General features: G+C 44.2%; 1 protein-coding gene across 6 annotated transcripts in view; it reads right to left on the reverse strand.

Moving 5' to 3' along the window:
- PCLAF (PCNA clamp associated factor) overlaps positions 1-19896 on the reverse strand; it is a 113489-nt gene extending 93593 nt beyond the window's left edge. Inside the window, exons 1-4 of one of the 6 annotated variants that reach the window (XR_003120169.1) lie at positions 19711-19878; positions 19346-19426; positions 14911-15073; positions 2936-3037 (exon numbers count right to left, since the gene is read on the reverse strand). Coding sequence is in view for 5 of the 6 variants with exons in the window: in XM_025389541.1 (XP_025245326.1) it covers positions 11547-11604; positions 14911-15073; positions 19346-19426; positions 19711-19756 (348 nt within the window). In the remaining variant the exon portion in view is untranslated. Of the gene's footprint in view, positions 1-1989; positions 3038-11065; positions 11605-14910; positions 15074-19345; positions 19427-19710 lie in introns of those variants that run through there. The other 5 variants (XM_025389542.1, XM_025389541.1, XM_025389545.1 and 2 more) reach the window with 5 other exon arrangements.
- Between the last annotated feature and the right edge of the window lie 1726 nt (positions 19897-21622).

The raw sequence follows: 21622 nt of genomic DNA on the forward strand, positions 1-21622 counted from the left end.
GGGTCACACGGGGGGAGACCCCGTCAAAAAAAAAAAAAAAAAAAAAAGAAAAGATTCATTTTTTTTTTTTCAGAGGGAGTCCTGCTCTGTGGCCCAGGCTGGAGTGCAGTGACATGATCTCAGCTCACTACAACCTCTACCTCCCAGGTTCAAGTGATTCTCCTGCCTCGGCCTCCCAAGTAATTGGGACTACAGGCACCAACCACCATGCCCAGCTAATTTTTGCATTTTTATTATTTATTTATTTATTTATTTAAGATGGAGTCTCACTCTGTCACCCACCCTGGAGTGCAGTGGCGCAATCTGGGCTCACTGTAACCTCCGCCTCCCAGGTTCAAGTGATCCTCATGCCTCAGCCTCCCCAGTAGCTGGGATTATAGGTGCCCGCCATCACACCCAGCTAATTTTTGTATTTTTAGTAGAGATGAGGTTTCACCATGTTGACCAGGCTGGTCTTGAACCCCTGATCTCAGGTGATCTGCCCGCCTTGTCCTCCCAAAATGCTAGGATTATAGGCGTGAGACACCACGCCCAGTCTTTTTTTGCATTTTTAGTAGAGTCGGAGTTTCACCATGTTAGCCAGGCTGGTCTCAAACTCCTGACCTCATGTGATTCACCTGCCTTGGCCTCCCAAAGTGCTGGGAATATAAGCATGAGCCACTGCTCCCAGACTGAAGTTGAATTTAGGCGTGTAATTGTTTCTAAAAAATTTGAACCTTGGCCAGGTGCAGTGACTCACACCTGTAATCCTAGCATTTCGGGAGGCCGAGGCAGATGGAGCACAAGGTCAGGAGATCAAGACCATCCTGACTAACACGGTGAAACCCTGTCTCTTCTAAAAATATTTTAAAAATTAGCTGGGCATGGTGGCGGGCACCTGTAATCCCAGCTACTCAGGAGGCTGAGGCAGGAGAATAGTGTGAACCCGGGAGGTGGAGCTTGCAGTGAGCCAACATTGCACCACTGCACTCCAGCCTGGGCAACAGAGCGAGACTATGTCTCAAAAAAAAAAAATCCTAGCACTTTGGGAAGCCCAGTCAGGCGGATCACCTGAGGTCAGGAGTTGGGAGTTAGAGACCAACCTGGCCAACATGGTGAAACCCCGCCTCTACTAAAAATGCAAAAATTAGCAGGGCGTGGTGGCCAGCGCCTGTAGTCCCAGCTACTCCGGAGTCTGAGGTAGGAGAATTGCTTGAACCTGGGAGGCGGAAGTTGTTGTGAGCCGAGATCATGCCACTGCACTCTGGCCTGTGGGGTGACAGAGCGAGACTCCATCTGAAAAAAAAAAAAAAGAAGAAAAGAAAAGAAAAATAGCAAATCAACTGTCAGACCCATTAAAACTTGACTTTAATAGATTTTTTTAAACTACTCCTTAAAAATAAACCTAATTATCGAATAAATACTTGGGGTTTTAGAAACTCAGCTCCCAATTCAGTAACATTCTGTTTAATAATATCCACCTCTAAAAGACAAAGCAAAAAATATAATCTACGATCATCAGGACTCAAACAGTTTGGAAGGTGTTAAAATCAGGTCAATGCTCTGATTTGTATTTGGAAAGAATAAAATAGGATATAACTTTAGGAAGCACACAAATGGACAGTATATTGTAAAAACAAGTATACACTTATTACAAACATATTTCAGAAAAATATGCCTACTAAAATGATTAATTTTGACTACAGGCTGCTACAAAAAGTGTGATGAGGAATATTATACCTACTTCTTCAATTATACCTCTGGTTATGTTGAAAAATGTCATAGTAGCTCTGAGGGGTTTTGCCAAGCCTATGGGTTTATGGAATGATTTGCCTTTCATGTTATATTGACTTCCAACTTTAAAATTGTATTTTATGATAGCGAATCAAATGCATATCCTAGGAAAAATTCTTTTTTTTAAGAGAGGGGATCTGGTTCCACTGTGCATGCCACCATGCCAGGCTAATTTTTTTTATTATTGTTTTTATATATATATATATATATTTTTTAAGACATTGTCTCACTCTGTTGCTCAGGCTGGAGTGCAGTGGCACTATCTTGGCTCACTGCAACCTCCGCCTCCCGTGTTCAAGCGATTCTCCTGCCTCGGCCTCCTGAATAGCTGGGATTACAGGCATGTGCCACCATGCCTGGCTCATTTTTTCATTTTTAGTAGAGACAGAGTTTCACCATGTTGGCTAGGCTGGTCTTGAACTCCTATCTCAGGTGATCCACCTACCTTGGCCTCCCAAAGTGCTGGGATTACAGGTGTGAGCCACTGTGCCCGGTCTGTTTTAAAATTTTTTTAGAGATAGGGTTTCTCTATGTTGCTTGGGTTGGTCTCCAACTCCTGGACTCAAGCAAACCTCCCTCCTCAGCCTCCTGAGAAGCCACTGTGCCCACCATGATTCTATCCTAGTATTTTATCTTTTTTGTTATTGCTGTGTAGAGGCATTTTCAACCGTTTAAACCCTCAAGACCAAATTATCTTTAAATTTTTTTAAAGAGAAGATATCCACCCAAGGTTTTTCGACATTGCGTCTTTGGCCTCCTTGACAAAAAAAGGGTAGAGTAAGTAAGGTTTAATTAACACTGAATTTTTTTAATGTGCAAAAGTCTAACTCTGCTTTTTAAAGCAAATAGAAGGAGTGACAATATGGCACCATTCCAATAATCAAACACCAATAAAAATGGCAGCAGTACAACAATTTAAGCAAATCTCAAATACAGCATACTTGTAATTAGAACACAATGCAATGACTAGATTTTAGCAAGAACAAGACACTTAATTTGGTAAAAGAAACCAAACAATGCATTATACTGAACACTAAGCTAAGTTACCATAATTAGTCTTACAAATTCTCAATTTTTGAACATCTAAATTTAAGCCTAAATTTCTTAATTAAACGCCTGTTCAACAAAGCTAATTGGAACAAACACATTTATGTAAATTTACATTCTAGAATACCAGGGTAAACAAGGAGATGTTATTTAAAGATGAATGAGAAAGTTCTATTCTTTTTCATCATTTGTGTGATCAGGCTGCAAAGGACACTCTCTGTGGAAAGAAGAGAGAACATCAGTAGCCATCCAAGTATCAACTGTTTGAAAAAAATAGTTACAAACCTATACAAATCAGGAACACTAATTAATAGTGCAGTAGATCTGGTTAAATGACTAGAAGTGAAAGAAAATTAAACTTCATTAATTAACAAACACCTACAAATTTCAAGTATTAATGCAACAAAATTTTTAACAATTTATTTGCCTGTTAATTTTCAGAATCAGTGTTTCTCCTTTAGACTACGTTGTCGTTTTTATTTAAAAAGGGAATCTATTTATATAGAATATTATTTCAACATATTAAGGCCGGGCGCGGTGGCTCAAGCCTGTAATCCCAGCACTTTGGGAGGCCGAGGCGGGTGGATCACGAGGTCAGGAGATCGAGACCATCCTGGCTAACATGGTGAAACCCTGTCTCTACTAAAAATACAAAAAACTAGCCGGGCGTGGTGGCGGGCGCCTGTAGTCCCAGCTACTCGGAGGCTGAGGCGGGAGAATGGCGTGAACCCGGGAGGTGGAGCTTGCAGTGAGCCGAGATCGCGCCACTGCACTCCAGCCTGGGCGACAGAGCAAGACTCCGTCTCAAAAAAAAAAAAAAACAAAAACAAAAATAGAAAGGATTTATGATATAAACTCTCTATGGAATATGGTTATTCCCATGGCCTTATTTTTTCCCCAAAGGCGGGGTAAACTCCCAGTAGTTGTGTGGGGTAAGAGTCAGAATCAAGAAAGACTATCTACTTAAACCTTTAACAGAGTTATGATGCTTAAAGTAAATCAGGCCCTTGCACAAAGGAAGTCTGGGTTATGATAATGTTCATTTGTTAATTTGATTTAATTTCCAGGAAAATACAATGAAGATATCTTTGTTATCTAACAACGAGTTAATGATAATCTTTTTTTGTTTTTGTTTTTGTTTTGAGACAAAGTTTTTGCTCTTGTTGCCCAGGCTGGAGTCTGCCTCCTGGGTTCAAGTGATTCTCCTGCCTCAGCCTCCTGAGTAGCTGGAATTACAGGCATGTGCCACCATGCCCAGCTAATTTTTTTTTTTTTTTTTTTTTTGAGACGGAGTCTCGCTCTGTCGCCCAGGCTGGAGTGCAGTGGCCGGATCTCAGCTCACTGCAAGCTCCGCCTCCCGGGTTTACGCCATTCTCCTGCCTCAGCCTCCCAAGTAGCTGGGACTACAGGCGCCCGCCACCTTGCCCGGCTAAGTTTTTGTATTTTTTAGTAGAGACGGGGTTTCACCGTGTCAGCCAGGATGGTCTCGATCTCCTGACCTCGTGATCCGCCCGTCTCGGCCTCCCAAAGTGCTGGGATTACAGGCTTGAGCCACCGCGCCCGGCCGCCCAGCTAATTTTTTTGTATTTTTAGTAGAGACGGGGTTTCATTATGTTGGCCAGGCTGGCCTCGGACTCCTGACCTCAGGTGATCCACCTGCCTTGCTTGGCCTTCCAAAGTGCTAGGATTACAGGCATGAGCCACCGCCCCCAGCCATTAACGATAACCTTTTTTTTTTTTTTTTTTTTTTGAGATGGAATCCCGCTCTGTCACCCAGGCTGGAGTGCAGTGGCGAGATCTGGGCTCACTGCAAACTCCACCTCTCCGGTTCACACCATTCTGCCTCAGCTTCCCTAGTAGCTGGGACTACAGGCACCCACCACCACGCCCGGCTAATTTTTTTGTATTTTTTTTTAGTAGAGATAGGGTTTCACCGTGTTAGCCAGGATGGTCTTGATCGCCTGACCTTGTGATCTGCCCGCGTCGGCCTCCCAAAGTGCTGGGATTACAGGCTTGAGACACCGCGCCCAGCCTAATTTTTGTATTTTTAGTAGAGATGGGTTTCACCATTTTGGCCAGGCTGGTCTTGAACTCCTGACCTCAGGTGATCCACCCGCCTCAGCCTCCCAAAGTGCTGAGATTAGAGGCATGAGCCATAGTGCCCTGCCTGACTTTGGGATAATGTAAATTATTTTTCAAATGCTGCAACTATTCTATTCTAACAATTTTGGGGTTTTTCTTTTTTCTTCTTCTTCTTCTTCTTCTTCTTTTTTTTTTTTTTTGACACAGAATCCTGCTCTGTTTCCCAGGCTGGAGTGCAGTGGCACAATCAATCATGGCTCACTGCAACCTTGAAGTAATCCTCCTGCCTCAGCCTCCTGAGTAGCTGGAACTATAAGCATATGCCACCACGACCAGCTAATTTTTTTTAGACAGGGTCTCTGTCCTCAAGGCTGGAGTGCAATGGCACGGTCTCAGCTCACTTCAACCTCCACCCACCACACTCAAGCGATTCTCCTGGCTTAGCCTCCCAAGTAGCTGGGATTACAGGCACACACCACCACTGCCCGGCTATTTTGGTATTTTTAGTAGAGATGGGGTTTCACCATGTTGGCTAGGCTGGTCTCGAACTCCTGACCTCAGATGTTCCACCCACCTTGGCCTCCCAAAGTGCTGGGATTACAGGCATTAGCCACCGACCCTGGCCTGATTTTTTATTTTTTGTAGGGATGGGGTGTCACTAAGTTTCCCAGGTTGGTCTCAAACTCTTGGGCTCAAGCAATCCTCCTCAGGTTGGTCTCAAACTCTCGGGCTCAAGCAATCCTCCTGCCTCATCCTCCCAAAGTGCTGGGATTATAGGTGTAGTCACTGTGCCTGGCCAATCTGGGGTTTTTCCTAATTAGTTAATGTAATCATATGGTTCAAAAGAGTATATATAGTCAAATGACAACTTGCTATATGTTTTCTCTGCTAAAGTGGATTGGTTAATTTTTTTACTTTTTGTTATCACAAAGTTCTTGCTGAAGGATTATATTGTTTATCAATCCATTTAATATGTTTTTTTTTTTTTTTTTTTTTTGACGGAGTCCCCCTCTGTCGCCCCCGGGGGGGGGGCAGGGGGGCGTTTTCGGTCCNAGTCAAATGACAACTTGCTATATGTTTTCTCTGCTAAAGTGGATTGGTTAATTTTTTTACTTTTTGTTATCACAAAGTTCTTGCTGAAGGATTATATTGTTTATCAATCCATTTAATATGTTTTTTTTTTTTTTTTTTTTGAGACGGAGTCCCGCTCTGTCGCCCAGGCTGGAGTGCAGTGGCGCGATCTCGGCTCACTGCAAGCTCCACCTCCCGGGTTCACGCCATTCTCCCGCCTCAGCCTCCGAGTAGCTGGGACTACAGGCGCCCGCCACCACGCCCGGCTAGTTTTTTTTGTATTTTTAGTAGAGACGGGGTTTCACCATGTTAGCCAGGATGGTCTCGATCTCCTGACCTCGTGATCCACCCGCCTCGGCCTCCCAAAGTGCTGGGATTACAGGCTTGAGCCACCGCGCCCGGCCCATAAATCCTTTCTAATAAACTCATTTATTATTTCAATAAAGGGGTAATTACAATGCTCCTAAACAATGGCAAATCTAAGAACAGGACCTAAAGAAATAATATAAACCTCTATTACCTAGGTTTATGTCACAGATTTTATAATACCATGGATTAAAGTGCTTTATGAGAATATATGTGTAATCTCTTTTCATAGGGTGGAAAGGCTACAATATAGGTTTTATTCCTGTGATGACCAGTGTTATAGTCACATTTGGCTATGTTGCTAAATATTTTATTTACTTAATGTAAGTCACAAGTAATTCAAGAAGTCTGAAATATATTCTAAAGATAGTCTTGACTATTAGCTTGTTCCTATTGGAAAAAAGAACGAGGAAGAATGGTACCAGACATTGAGAGAGAACTAGAAGAAATTTATAGGATCAGGAAAGCAAGCTTATTAAAAAGCTTTATCCAAAATGTATCCCTTTGGGGCCAGGCATCATGGCTCAGCGTAATCCCAACACTTTGGGAGGCTGAGGTGGTAGGATTGCTTGAGCCCAGGAGTTCAGGTCCAGTGTAGGCAACATAGCAAGGCGTGGTCTCCACTAAAAATTTAAAATTAGCCAGGAGCAATGGCATGCATCTATAGTCCCAGCTGCTCAGGAGGCTGAAGTGGGAAGATTGCTTGAGTACAAGAAGTCAAGGCTGCAGCGAGCTATGATCCCACCACTGCACTCCAGGCTGGGTAACAGCAAAATCCTGTCTCTAAAAAAAAAAAAAAAAAAAAAAAAGGTATCCTTTTGGTTGTTGATTTTTATGGAAACCAGAAATCATGATAGTGATATAACAACAAAGCCTAAGATTTAGTTACTGTAAATAACTCACAACATGGATCATAGGCACTCAATTACCATTTACCAAATGAGCTTATGAACAGCAAAGAATAATTTCTTTTTTTTGAGATGGAGTCTTGCTTTGTTGCCCAGGCTGGAGTGCAGTGATGGCTCACTGCAACCTCTGCCTCCCAGGTTCAAGTGATTCTCCTATCTCAGCCTCCCCAGTAGCTAAGATCAGAGGCACGTGCCACCATACTCAGCTAACTTTTGTAATGAATAATTCTTAATATTTTATATGCTTTCATATGTCAAATACTTTGTTTTAGTTACTCGTTCAGCCATCTATTTTTATCTAGTTTGTATTCAAGGCAAATCCATTCCAAACACAATGTACAATCCAAAACAGATGTAACAGATATAGAACGTACAAATAAGAAGTAAAAGGGACTGTTCAGTCACACATACCATAGGTCAAGATCTGTTGGATCTGTTTGTTCCCTTAGTAGGTTTCTAAAGATGGCAAACATTGCCTTAAGACTTATTAAAGCTACTATGGCCATATGGGATACAGGAACAACTAAGCATCAGTGTGTGACCATGTGAACCAAAGATTTCATGGAGTGTCCTCTTTTTTTTTTTTTTTTTTTTTTTTTTGGTAGAAACACAGTCTGGTTCTGTCACCCAGGCTGGAGTTCAGTGGCACAATCACAACTCACTGCAGCCTTGAATGCCTGGGCTCAAGCAATCCTCCCACCTTAGCCTCCAAAGTAGTCAGGACTACATGTGTGCGCCACCATACCCAGCTAATTTTTTTTTTCCTGTAGAGACATGGTCTCATTATGTTGCCCAAGCTGGTCTCGAACTGCTGGGCTCAAGCAATCCTCCCCCTTCAGCCTCCCAAAGTGCTAGGCATACCTGGCCTCATGGAGTATGGATTTCTTTTTTTTTCTTGAGACAGATTCTCGCTCTGTTGCCCAGGCTGGAGTGCAATGGCATGATCTCGGCTCACTGCAACCTCCACCTCCCGAGTTCAAGCGATTCTCCTGCCTCAGCCTCTGAAGTAGCCAGGATTATGGGCACCTGCCACCAAGCCCAGCTAATTTTTGTATTTTAAGTAGAGACGGGGTTTCACCACATTGGCCAGGCTGGTCTCAAACTCCTGACCTCAGGTGATGCACCTGCCTTGGACTCTCAAAATGTTGGGATTACAGGCATGAGCCACCGCGCCCAGAATGGAGTGTCTATTCCTAAAAAGGCTTCTATACATCAAGACAGTTGTAAAAGTTTTACTTACAGGAATCAAGTCCACTTATGCTTAGGCCCAGCCTCTATCTAAAAATATTGACTATTATAGAAAGTGTCCCCAATGTAGCTAATCAGACTAATTTTTTTTAAAAACTATTTGCAGAAAGCACAAAAGCATTGTGAATTTAATGCAGACAAATTTCTGGTCTTCACTTTGCAAATACAGAACCAGATTTGTTATTTTGCTTATTTCATGGTTTTTTTTTTTTTTTGAGACGGAGTCTCACTCTGTCACCCAGGCTAGAGTGCAGTGGCATGATCTGGGCTCATTGCAAGCTCCCCCTCCTGGGTTCACGCCATTCTCCTGGCTCAGCCTCCCGACTAGGTGGGACTACAGGTACCCGCCACCATGCCCGACTAATTTTTGCATTTTTAGTAGAGATGGGGTTTCACTGTGTTAGCCAGGATGGTCTTGATCTCCTGACTTCATGATCCGCCTGCCTCGGCCTTCCAAAGTGCTGGAATTACAGGTGTGAGCCACCGTGCCCAGTCTTTTCTTTTTTTTTTTGAGATGAAGTCTCTGTTGCCCAGGCTAGGCTGGAGTGTAGTAGCACGATCTTGGCTTACTGCAACCTCTGCCTCCTGAGTTCAAGTGATTCTCCTGCTTCAGCCACCTGAGTAACTGGGATTACAGGCACTCACCACCATGCCCAGTTAATATTTGTATTTTTAGTAGAAATGGGGTTTCACCATGTTGGCCAGGTTGGTCTCAAACTCCTGACCTCAGGTTATCCGCCCGCCTCGGACTCCCAAAGTACTGGGATTACAGGCGTGAACCACTGTGCCCAGCCCACAACTTAATTTAAAGATTAATCAAATATGCCTTCAAAACAGATCAATTTTTTTTTTAGACAGAGTCTCGCTGTGTCATCCAGGCTGGAGTGCAGTGGTGCAATCTTGGCTCACTCCACCTCCAGGGTTCATGTGATTCTTGTGCCTCAGCCTCCTGAGTAGCTGGGATTACAGGTGTGTGCCACCACATCCAGCTAATTTTTGTATTTGTAGTAGAGACGGAGTTTCACCATGTTCGCCAGGATGGTCTTGAATTCCTGGTCTCAAGTGATCCACCCACCTTGGCCTCCCAAAGTGCTGGGATTACAGGCATTAGCCACTGTGCCTGGCCCAGATCAACGTGTTTTTTTTTGTTGTTTTTGTTTTTTTTGAGACGGAGTCTCGCTCTGTCGCCCAGGCTGGAGTGCAGTGGCGTGATCTCGGCTCACTACAAGCTCCACCTCCCGGGTTCACGCCATTCTCCTGCCTCAGCCTCCCGAGTAGCTGGGACTATAGGCACCCGCCACCACGCCTGGCTAATTTTTTTTGTATTTTTAGTAGAGACGGGGTTTCACCATGTTCGCCAGGATGGTCTCTATCTCCTGACCTCGTGATCTGCCCGCCTCAGCCTCCCAAAGTGCTGGGATTACAGGCGTGAGCCACCGCGCCTGGCCAGATCAACTTTTTTAACCCACCTTCTGCACAAAAAATGATCAATTTTTAAGTTGTAAAAATTATTCAACATGTACAAAGTCACGTCTTAATTTCAAGATTAATCAAATATGCCTTCAAAAGAGATCAAATTTTAACCCACCTCCTACACCAAAAAAAAATCAGTTAAGTTGTGAAAATTATTTGACATACAAAGATAAAAAAGGCACTATTTTAAAATTAGTTGAAGTCAATGTACTTCTAATTTTTGGAATCCAGTTAAGTATGGTAACTAAAAAATCTGGCATTCTTGTTGAATTGGAATGGGTGATAGGAAATGCCTACTATTTCACTTTTAAGTGTATATGCAAGAATTAGTCATGCTTGGATTTGGAGTAGATTCCAGTCTATCATTGCTCTGGCACATTTCAATTACCACATAGAAAGTCAAATGCAATGGCAAATCCAAAGCCCTAGACTAAAGAGTTAAGTGCCCTTGGCCGGGAGCGGTGGCTCACGCCTGTAATCCCAGCACTTTGGGAGGCCAAGGTGGGCGGATCATGAGGTCAGGAGATCGAGACCATCCTGGCCAACATGGTGAAATCCCATCTCCACTAAAAATACAAAAATTAGCTGGGTGTGGTGGCGTGCACCTGTAATCCCAGTTACTCAAGAAAGGCACGAAAAACGCTTGAACCCAGGAGGCAGAGGTTGCAGTGAGCCAAGATGGCACCACTGTACTCCAGCCTGGGCGACAGAGTGAGACTCCATCTCAAAACAAACAAACAAAAGAAACAGAGTTAAGTGCCCAAGAGGAGTGAAAACTTAGCAATGTAAATCTAGAGCATATCAGCATTAAATTAGGATGGCTGAAACAATACAGAGAATATTTATAGTAACATCTGGTAGTTTCTTCCAATGTACATATATAATAAATAGAATCATGGAAGCTTTTTATATTACCTAATCATTTTACAGCCTTGCAGATTTAACAAACTAAAATGAAAACTGAATCTCCATTCCATAGTTCATTCTTCTTCTCTAGATGAAAGTGAAATTATTATTATCAAAAAAGAGGTTTTTTTAAAAGATAGAGTTTTAAGTGTCCATATTTCTTAAGCCACGCTTAATAATCTCTTTAACTAATTTTTGATGTTGTCTTTCTCCTCTGTCTTATACATGAAACTCCAACAGATTTAATATTGGCATTTATCATCTAGTCCAATCCTTCAGATGCTCTTTAAACCAGTCCAGTTTGAGACTCTCAAGCGTTTCTCTGTTAATAAAATAAGGAGTGAAATTAGTAGATTTGATGAAGACCTGGTTTTTTTCCTTGCCACACTGAACTTCTAGGCACCATTTGGATTCGGTTTTAGAGTATGAGTTGGAGAACTGTAGCTGTTTCTTGACCTGTCTCTTAATGGTAGAGATGTAGAAGGGCAAGCAAGACCACAAGGAGACTGGCTGTAGGCTGTAGGGCGCTGTTGGAGGGCTTTGTGGTCTCGGCTGCAGTAGCTTCCGGCGTGCTGGTTAAAGGAACAAATGAAGAAACCAGAACGGGTAGGAGCAGCGCCAGAAGCAGTAGACCCAGACTAAGCATGGCCACCATCCCGTTACCCATTTGGATCAGTGTGCCATGTGTCCAGCTTGCTGCTTAGTGTGCTGGAGGATGGGTGGCTCCTGGCTGGTGCAGGGGAGATAGCAAGTAGGGTTTTATATTCAAGGGGCATCATAATGGCAGTGACATCACTCTCTTTCCTCCTACATCCAGGCAAATACTTTGTTTTGAAACAAAAGATTTAAGTTGTTTAGAAAGCCTGGACCTGGCCGGGCGCGGTGGCTCACGCCTGTAATCCCAGCACTTTGGGAGGCCAAGGTGGGCGGATCACAAGGTCAGGAGATCGAGACCATCCTGGCTAACACAGTAAAATCCCATCTCTACTGAAAATACAAAAAATTAGCCAGGCGTGGTGGTGGGTGCCTGTAGTCCCAGCTACTCGGGAGGTTGAGGCAGGAGAATGGCATGAACCTGGGAGGTGGAGCTTGCAGTGAGTCGAGATCGTGCCACTGCACTCCAGCCTGGGTGACAGAGCGAGACTCCATCTCAAAAAACAAAACAAAAAAAAGAAAGTCTGGACCTTATTAATTACAAATCTATAAAAAGGCAGGCTTCGAATCTTTTTTTCCCAAGTAGCATGATTTTTCCCTTGTATTTTTTTTCTGTCTCATATGACCTTCAGAAATTTTTCTTGATTCTTAAAAGTGATGCATATTTGTTGTTAAAAGTTGTTAGCATACAGTATGAGAAGAGGTTTTTACCCAGAGATAAGCATTATTGATATGTGGTATATTTTCATATAGTACATATACATGTATTTACACAGTAAAGATTGTACTTTTGTATCCAGAATTTTGGGTTAACAATTATCGGAGCATTTTCCTGTCATTAAAAATGTAAAAGGTATGGTTTAATTAGCTTCTTAAAAAGTCTGTGGCTGGGCATGGTGGCTCATGCCTGTAATCCCAGCACTTTGGGAGGCTGAGGCGGGCAGATCATGAGGTCAGGAGATTGAGACAATCCTGGCTGACACAGTGAAACCCCGTCTCTACTAAAAATACAACAAAATTAGCTGTGTGCGGTGGCAGGCACCTGTAGTCCCAGCTACTCAGGAGGCTGAGGGAGGAGACTGGCGTGAACCTGGGAAGCAGAGGTTGCAGTGAGCCAAGATTGCACACTGCACTCCAGCCTGGGCAACAGAGCGAAACTCCGTCTCAAAAAAAATAAAAAATAAAAAAAGTTTGTACACTGGCCAGGTGTGGCAGTTTATGCCTGTAATCCCAGCACAGTGGGAGGCCAAGGCAAGCAGACTACCTGAGCTCAGGAGTTCAAGACCAGCCTAGGCAATCTGGTGAAACCTCATCTCTACCAAAAATACAAAAAATTAGCTGAACTCCATGGCACATGCATGTAATTCCAGCTACTTGGAAGGCTGAGGTGGGAGAATCAATCGAACCCAGGAGGTGGAGGTTGAAGTGAGCGAAGATTGGGCCACTGCATTATCTCCTGGGTGACAGAGTGAGACCCTCATATCAGGAAAAAAAAAAAAAGGAAGAAAGAAAGAAAGAAAGGAATGAGATATTCATGAAATATAATGGATGAATGAAACTTGGAAACTTTTTTTTAAAGGTTGCACACCAAGTTTGGTGTGTATAGTTTTATCCCTACTTTTTGTTTTTCACTATTCTTATGTACTTACAGAGAAGTTGTAAAGACAATACACCATGGTATTAGTCTTGGTTGGTTCCAGATGATGGGGATTTCTATATTTTCCAACTTTTCCATATTGGTGATATTTTTTATTTTTATTTTACTTGATTTTTTTTTGAGATGGAGTCTCACTCTGTACCCTAGGCTGGAGTACAGTGGCACAATCTCAGCTCACTGCAACCAACACCTCTCAGGTTCAAGCAATTCTCCTGCCTCAGCCTCCTGAGTAGCTGAGATTACAAGCATGCCCGGCTAATTTTTTGTATTTTTAGTAGAGACGGGGTTTCACCATGTTGCAAGATGGTCTTGACCTCCTGATCTCGTGATCTGCCCGCCTCGGACTCTCAAAGTGCTAGGATTACAGGGGTGAGCCACCGCGCCCGGCCTATTTCTATTTTTATTTTTGACAAAGGGTGTCACTTTGTCACCCATGCTGGAGTACGGTGGTGGGAGCTCGGTTCACCGCAAACTTCATCTCCCAGGGTCAAGCGATTCTCCCACCTCAGCCTCCCAAGTGGCTGGGATTATAGGCGGCGCCACCACCCTCTTGGTAGAGAAGGGGTCTCACCATGTTGCCCAGGCTGGTCTGGAACTCCTGAGCTCAAGCAATCTGCCCACTGTAGCCTCCCAAAGTGCTAGGATTACAGGCATGAGCCACCGTACCCAGCCTGGTTATATATTTCTTGTGGAAGTTGAACTGGTAGTTTTTTAAAGGGCAGGATTAATGGAATTCAAGCTAGATAAGCCAACATGGAAATTGCCTTGTAAGAAAAGCCTAAAGGAAAAAGACAGTAAAACTTAAAGACTCAATACACTAAGTTCATGGTTAATGACATAGCACTTATGTGAATGGGAAATGATCCTCTTTGAGAGATTGGGAAGAGTAAAAAGAATACTTTTTACTAATGTTTGAAATTTGGTGGCTGGGTGCAGTGGTTCACGCCTGTAATCCTGTAATTTGGGAGGCTAAGGTGGGTAGATCACAAAGTCAAGAGTTCAAGACCAGCCTGGCCAACAAGGTGAAACCCCGTCTCTACTAAAAATACGAAAATTAGCTGGGCATGGTGGCACATGCTTGTAATCCCAGCTACTTGGGAGGCTGAGGCAGGAAAATTGCTTGAACCCGGGAGACGGAGGTTGCAGTGAGCTGAGATAGCACCACTGCCCTCCAGCCTGGGCAACAGAGCAAGACAGTCTCAGAAAAAAAAAAAAGAAATTTGGGAGTGAGTTATAATAAGAAATTAGTAGAAGTTTTAAAAAACTTTTTTTGCATTTTCTTATCAGCTTGAAGAGAAAATTGACTCAATATCCTATATGTCCTTTACTTTCAAGAAGATAAATATTTTATTTATTTATTTATTTTTATTTATTTATTTTTTTGAGACAGAGTCTCACTCTGTACCCCAGGCTGGAGTGCAGTGGCGCGAAAATGAGATACATGTGCAGAACATGCAGTTTTGTTACATAGGTTTATGTGTGCATGGTGGTTTGCTGCACCAAGCAATTCTTTTGTTTCAGCCTCCTGAGTAGCTGGGACCAGAGGTGTGCACCATCACACCCAGCTAATTTTGTACTTTTAGTAGAGACAGGGTTTCCCCATGTTGGCCAGGCTGGTCTCAAACTCCTGGCCTCAAGTGATCCTTCCGCCTCGGCCTCCCAAAGTGCTGGGATTACAGGCGTGAGATAAATATTTTCTTTATATTCCAGAATATAACAACTTACTTTCTCTTTGCTTTTCCTAAGCCACTGCTTCCTGCCTCTTCAGGAATCTGATTCTCTTTTTCAGAATCTTTAGAGGACAACCTAAAGAATTCTCCAATTCCTTTTTGCCACTTGGGAGTTGGACGCACGCAAACGGGATTCCCTCCTGCATATTTATTTTCAGCTGTAAAATATAAACAGATGGAACTAGATAAGTGCTAAGAATACAATCGCCATTCCTTAAACAACTTAATTCCTTCTTTAAGATCAAATTCTCAAAGGTATCAAATAATCTTTATTTAAGATATACAACTGAAAGAATTAGAAAATGTGACACAATAAAGCTGTATTCAACCAATAAACTCTGTGATGGTTATCTTAGCAAAAACAGTAGTAACAGAATTTTTACAACTGAAAAATATTTTTATATTTTGTCCACAAGCAGAGCTATTCAAATACTCTTGCCAGGCTCAGGGGCTCATGCCTGTAATCCCAGCACTTTGGGAGGCTGAGGAGGGTGGATCACAAAGTCAGGAGTTCGAGACCAACCTGGTCAACATGGTGAAACCCCATCTCTACTAAAAATACAAAAATTAGCTGGGTGTGGTGGCACGTGCCTGTATTCCCAGCTACTCGGAAGGCTGAGGCAGGAGAGTCACTTGAACCAGGGAGTCGGAGATTACAGTGAGCCAAGACCACACCACTGCACACCCCAGTCTGGCAACAGAGCGAGACTCTATCTCAAAATATATATATATATATTCTTAAATGTACTGACATACTGAAGTTTGACACACTTTTTCCTAAGATAGGACCATGTAGTATAAAGTGCTAACATTTTACTTTCTAAGGTCATTTAGTTAAAGCACGTATAAGAGGCATTGTGAAAGTCTCCACAAAAGTAGATTCCATTTTTCAAAGCACCTGGCTCCTTTTCAATTCATAAGAGAAATCCAATTCCTGGTGGTTTTCTTTTTTTCTTTTTTTTTTTTCTTTTATTACGGAGTCTAGCTCTGTTGCCCAGGCTGGAGTGCAGTGGCACAATCTCAGCTTACTGTAACCTCTGCCTCCCGAGTTCAAGCGATTCTCCTGCCTCAGTGTCCCGAGTAGCTGGGATTGCAGGCACCCGCCACCATGCCCAGCTAATTTTTTTTTTTTTGGAGATGGAGTCTCGCTCTGTTGCCCAGGCTGGAGTGCAGTGGCATGATCTCAGCTCACTGCAAGCTCCGCCTCCTGGCTTCACAACATTCTCCTGCCTCAGCCTTCCTAGCAGTTGGGACTACAGGCGCATGCCACTATGCCTGGCTAATTTTTTTATTTTTAGTAGAGACAGGGTTTCACCGTTCTAGCCAGGATGGTCTTGATCTCCTGACCTCGTGATCCGCCCACCTTGGCCTCCCAAAGTGCTGGGATTACAAGCATAAGCCACCCCGCCCAGCCAATTCCTGGTTATTTTTAAACAGTAATATAAGGAGAAATTAAGGGAAAATTTTTGCCTTTTTATAAAGTAATGACCAGGAACAAATTATTCAGTTACTACAAATCTTTTGCTTTAAGCTAAAACATTTGCTTTAACAACTCTAGTTGTTAAAGAACACTTACAAAAGTTGTTTCCATATAGACTCTGAAGTTATAGTGTTTGTACTTATTTATTTATTTACATTTATAAAAATAGCAATGGGATTTTGCCATGTTGCCCAGGTTGGTCTGAAACTCCTGGCTGAGGCAACCCTCCTGCCTTGGCCTCCAAAAGAAGGAATGGTATATAAAAGACAGTGATCTTTTGGTTCACAATTTTCCCAAAGGATCCTTACAGGAATGCTTTTACTACTAGAAAACATACAGCAGCAGCTGTGCGCGGTGGCTCACGCCTGTACTCCCAGCACTTTGTGAGGCCGAGGCAGTCGGATCATGAGGTCAGGCACTAGAGAGCAGCCTGGTCAACAAGGTGAAACCCTGTCTCCACTAAAGATACAAAAATTAGGCCGGGCGCGGTGGCTCAAGCCTGTAATCCCAGCACTTTGGGAGGCCGAGGCGGGCGGATCACGAGGTCAGGAGATCGAGACCATCCTGGCTAACATGGTGAAACCCCGTCTCTACTAAAAATACAAAAAACTAGCCGGGCGTGGTGGCGGGCGCCTGTAGTCCCAGCTACTCGGAGGCTGAGGCAGGAGAATGGCCTGAACCTGGGAGGCGGAGCTTGCAGTGAGCCGAGATCGCGCCACTGCACTCCAGCCTGGGTGACACAGCACGAGACTCCGTCTCAAAAAAAAAAAAAAAAAAAAAAATACAAAAATTAGCCGGGTGTGGTGGTGCATGCCTGTAATTCCAGCTACTCAGGAGGCTGAGGCAGAAGAATTGCTTGAACCTGGGAGGCAGAGGTTGCAATGAGCCGAGATCACACCACTGCACTCCAGCCTTGGTGACAGAGCGAGACTGTCTCAAAAAACAAAAACAAAAAAAAATGTACAGCAGCAACAGATTCAAACCCAACTCCACTGATTTAGTTGTGTGACCTTTATCAAGTTATATAAACCGAGATTAAATTTCCTTATCTTTAAAATAAGGATATTACCCATTTCATACATTCAATTATTGGGATTAAAAATAGAGATTTATTCAACATATATTCAGTAAGGGCCTATTCAGTCGGCTCTGGTGATTCAGTAGTGGACCAGACAATGGGATGTGACTCTAATGAAATTTCGTCAGGCCAGGCATGGTGGCTCATGCCTGTGATCCCAGCACTTTGGTAGGCTGAGGCGGGAGGATTGCTTCAGCCCAGGAGTTCGAGACAAGCCTGGGCAACATGATGAAACCCCGTCTCTACAAAAAACACAAAAATTAGGCGGGCGTGTGGTGGCATGTGCCTGCAGTCCAGCTACTTGGGAGGAGCCTGAAGTGGGAGGATCATTTGAGCCCTGGGGTCAAAGCTGCAGTATGGTGTGATTGCACCACTGCACTCAAGCCTGGGCAACGGAGTGAGACCCTGTCTCAAAAAAAAAAAAAAAAGAAAAAACAAAAAGAAACTTAGTCTAGTGGTACAGGGTATAAGTTACTCTCAAACAATTCATCAACTTTTATTTCCTTTTATCTGAAGAGATCAAAGTAGTAAATGTTTTCTAATGAAATGTTTCGAATAGGGAGAAATTTGAATTGACTTAAAAACCCATGAAGTCCTAAACAGTGTTCCCCTTTACGTTCTTAACTAAATCTTGTAGCGTTAATCTCCCTGTCTGCCAAACTTCCTACTGAAAGGAATGAGGCACCAGATGGCAGGGCATTTTCTCATCTTCCATGCACAGAAGGACCAGCGTGAAACTATTTCCCTTGCCGGGTTTCACTCCTACTCTCCCAAAGACAGTATTAGGAGCTGCAAAGTTGGAGAAAACCCACAGACATTACATTTGGAAAAAAAAAAAAAAGAGTAAGGAAGAAAGGAAAAATAAGCAAACAAAAACATTTTTATTAAAGTTTAGTAGACATTGCAATGAGCACTCAGCACTGTCAATGATTGTCCAAACCCTTAATCTAATAAGGAGGCTTTTAAATAGCCTCTGACAGTATTTAAATAACCTCTGTCAATATTAAGAAAAATAATAGCCAGGAGTGGTGACTTATGTCTGTGGTCCCAGCACTTTGGGAAGCTGAGGCAGGCAGATCATGAGGTCAGGAGTTTGAGATCAGTCTGGCCAACATAGTGAAACCCCATATCTACTAAAACTACAAAAAAATTAGCCAGGTGTGGTGGTGTGCACCTGTAATCCCAGCCACTCGGGAGGCTGAGGCAGGAGAAGCGTGTGAACCCGAGAGGCGGAGGTTGCAGTGAACCAAGTTCACACCATTACACTCAAGCCTGGGCAACAGTGCAAGACTGTCTCAAAAAAAATAAAAAAGAAAAAGAAAAATATTAAACCAAAAAAGAAAAATTGATAGGATGGCCACGGTGGCTCACACCTGTAATCCCAGTAGGAGGATTGTTTGAGCCCAGGAGTTTGAGACCAGATTAGGCAACATAGTGAGACCCCTGTCTCTACAAAAAAATAGAAAAAAAAAAAGCCTGGCGTGTTGGCATGCACCTGTAGTCCCAGCTACTTGGGAGGCTGAGGTGGGAGGATTGCTTAAGCCCCATAAGTGGAGGCTGCAGTGAGTAGTGATTGCACCACTGCACTCCAACCTGAGCAACAAAGTGAGATCCTGTCTAAAAAAATAAAAGAAAAGAAAAATAGGCTTGATGATAAGTTGTGCTGGTCCTTAACTCCAAGGCTCGAGATTCTCTTCCATGAGACCCCCCTCACCTCTACCCTAGCCAGCCAAAAGGCCCACCCTCTCTCATTATATCACAGGGCGAGGAAGAAATTCGGACGTGAGTACCTCAAGAAAAAGTAATTCATGGCAAGCGAGGGGCTTGCAGGTGCCAGGCCTGATCCCCTAATTTTAGGAGGGCTCTTCTTACCTTTCCTCGATGAAACTGGTGTCGAATTAGTGGCAGAGGTGGAAGAACCAAGCACCTTCCTAGGGGCTCGAGCAGCCACCACTGTGAAGAGAGGCAAAAGAGGGTATTCAGAAGGGGCAAGAGGGTTTGGATACCGAGTCCTGGACCCAGCGGCTTGGAGAGGAGAGCCTGGCGATCCAGAACAGCAGGATAACCTTACCCTGCCCCTGCGACTTCATCTTCAAGGTAAAGGGGCCGGCCGGCTGCTCCCTGGCTAGCTAGATGAGTTTGGCGCACAGGGCCCAGGGGGACCTCTGGCGTCTGTCGCCCGCGGCCGGGCTGCCGGGAGGACCCCCGCCCTCCAGTACCGCACTCGATTGCCTCACCTTTTCTGTAAGTGCCCGGAACACTGTCTGCTTTAGTCCGCACCATGTTCAAACAAGACGAGAGAAGATGAGAGAACCAACTGACTTCCCAGCCGACCGACGGTGTTTCACTGGACAAGGACCCGAAAACTAATCTCCCGCCACAGTTTATATTGGTCTCTTTCCCGCGCGCTCCAAGGACTCTCCGGAGCCACGGCTCCCATTGGTTCCGCGCCGTTCCCCCAGAACCAATTGCCAATGCCCAATGGTGACAGCGGCGAGGCTTCTTGCAGCGCGGATCCGTCCATCAACACGCAAAGTCCTAGGATTCGTAGGCGCCCCAGGTGGGAGGTACCAGGACTCCAGGGGTACCCGATAAGTGGGTGCTAAGTTTCTGAACTAGAGAAATGAGCCTGCTTAGAAAAGAAAACCCAGCAAAGACAGCGAATTACAAACTATCTTCAAAAGTTACTATAGCCTTAAGTCCATAATGATTGACTCCAGAATGTGAAACCTGAAATTAAGCGGACTTCTTGATGCAAATCAAAATAAAAAGAACTTGATAACTTTCCTTTAGTACCCCAGGCATGAACTCTTTGTACAGCATCCGTACTAAAACAATTCTATGGAATGGGGAAAAGGAAGCTAATGCAGCTTATTTACAAGGGTTTTTAAAAATGTCTTTAGGATGATGTGAGACTAAACAAAAACTAGGGGGACTGTATGTACATACACACATAAAAAGAAACTAATAAAACGTCTTCCTGAGAACTGAATGGTCTCAGAGCTCCTAAATAATCTGCCAAATCTGCCGGGCACGGGTACTCATGGCTGTAATCCCAGCACTTTGGGAGGCCAAGGCAGGCAGATCGCTTGACCCCAGGAGTTCGAGACCAGCCTGGCCAACATGGTGAAACCCGTCTCTACAAAAAAATATACAAAAATTAGCCGGGTGCAGTGGCATGTTCCTGTAATCCCAGCTACTCGGGAGGCTGAGGTGGGAGGATGGCTTGAGTCCAGGAGATGGGAGATTGCTAGTGCCTAGGAGGCAGAGGTTGCAGTGAGTCATAATCGCACCACTACACTCCAGCCTGGGCGACAGAGTGAGATCCTGTCTCAAAGAGAAGAGGAGAGGGGAGGAGAGGGGAGGAGGGGAGGAGGGAAGGAGGGGAGGAGGGGAGGAGGGGAGGAGGAGAGGAGGAGGAGGAGAAGAGGAGAAGAGAAAAGAGAAAAGGGAAGAGAAGAGAAAAGAAAAACTCTGCCAAATGTGGTAAGACCACATCCCTGGCACACAGTGAGCATAACTCTAGGATAAGTGGTCATAATTTTTTTCTATCTTTATGCTTACCTTCTAATTACTCACAACACCCCTGGGGAGTGATTTTCACTTTCTAAATACTATACATATGAATCGGTCAGGCGTGGTGGCTCACGCCTGTAATCTTAGCACTTTGGGAGGCCAAGGAGGGCAGATTGCCTGAGCTCAGGAGTTCGAGATCAGCCTGGGCAACATGGTGAAACCCTATCTCTACTAGAAAAAAAAAAAAAAATTAGCCGGGAGTGGCGGTGTGTGCCTGTAGTCCCAGCTACTCGGGAGGCTGAGGCAGGAGAATTTCTTGAACCCGGGAGGCGCAGATTGCGGTGAGCCAAGATGGCGCCACTGCACTCCAGCCTGGGTGACAGGGCCAGACTCTGTCTCTAAAAACAACAACAAAAAACAGGATCAGATGAACTTGCCTTGGGATGTATTCTGTTAAATGTCCACTTGAAAGGCTACCCTAAGGCCCGGCGCGGTGGCTCAAGCCTGTAATCCCACCACTTTGGGAGGCCGAGACGGGCGGATCACGAGGTCAGGAGATCGAGACCATCCTGGCTAACACAGTGAAACCCCGTCTTTACTAAAAAATACAAAAAACTAGCCGGGTGAGGTGGT

Source organism: Theropithecus gelada, chromosome 7a, assembly GCF_003255815.1.
Source record: "Theropithecus gelada isolate Dixy chromosome 7a, Tgel_1.0, whole genome shotgun sequence".
Taxonomy (NCBI): Eukaryota; Metazoa; Chordata; class Mammalia; order Primates; family Cercopithecidae; genus Theropithecus; species Theropithecus gelada.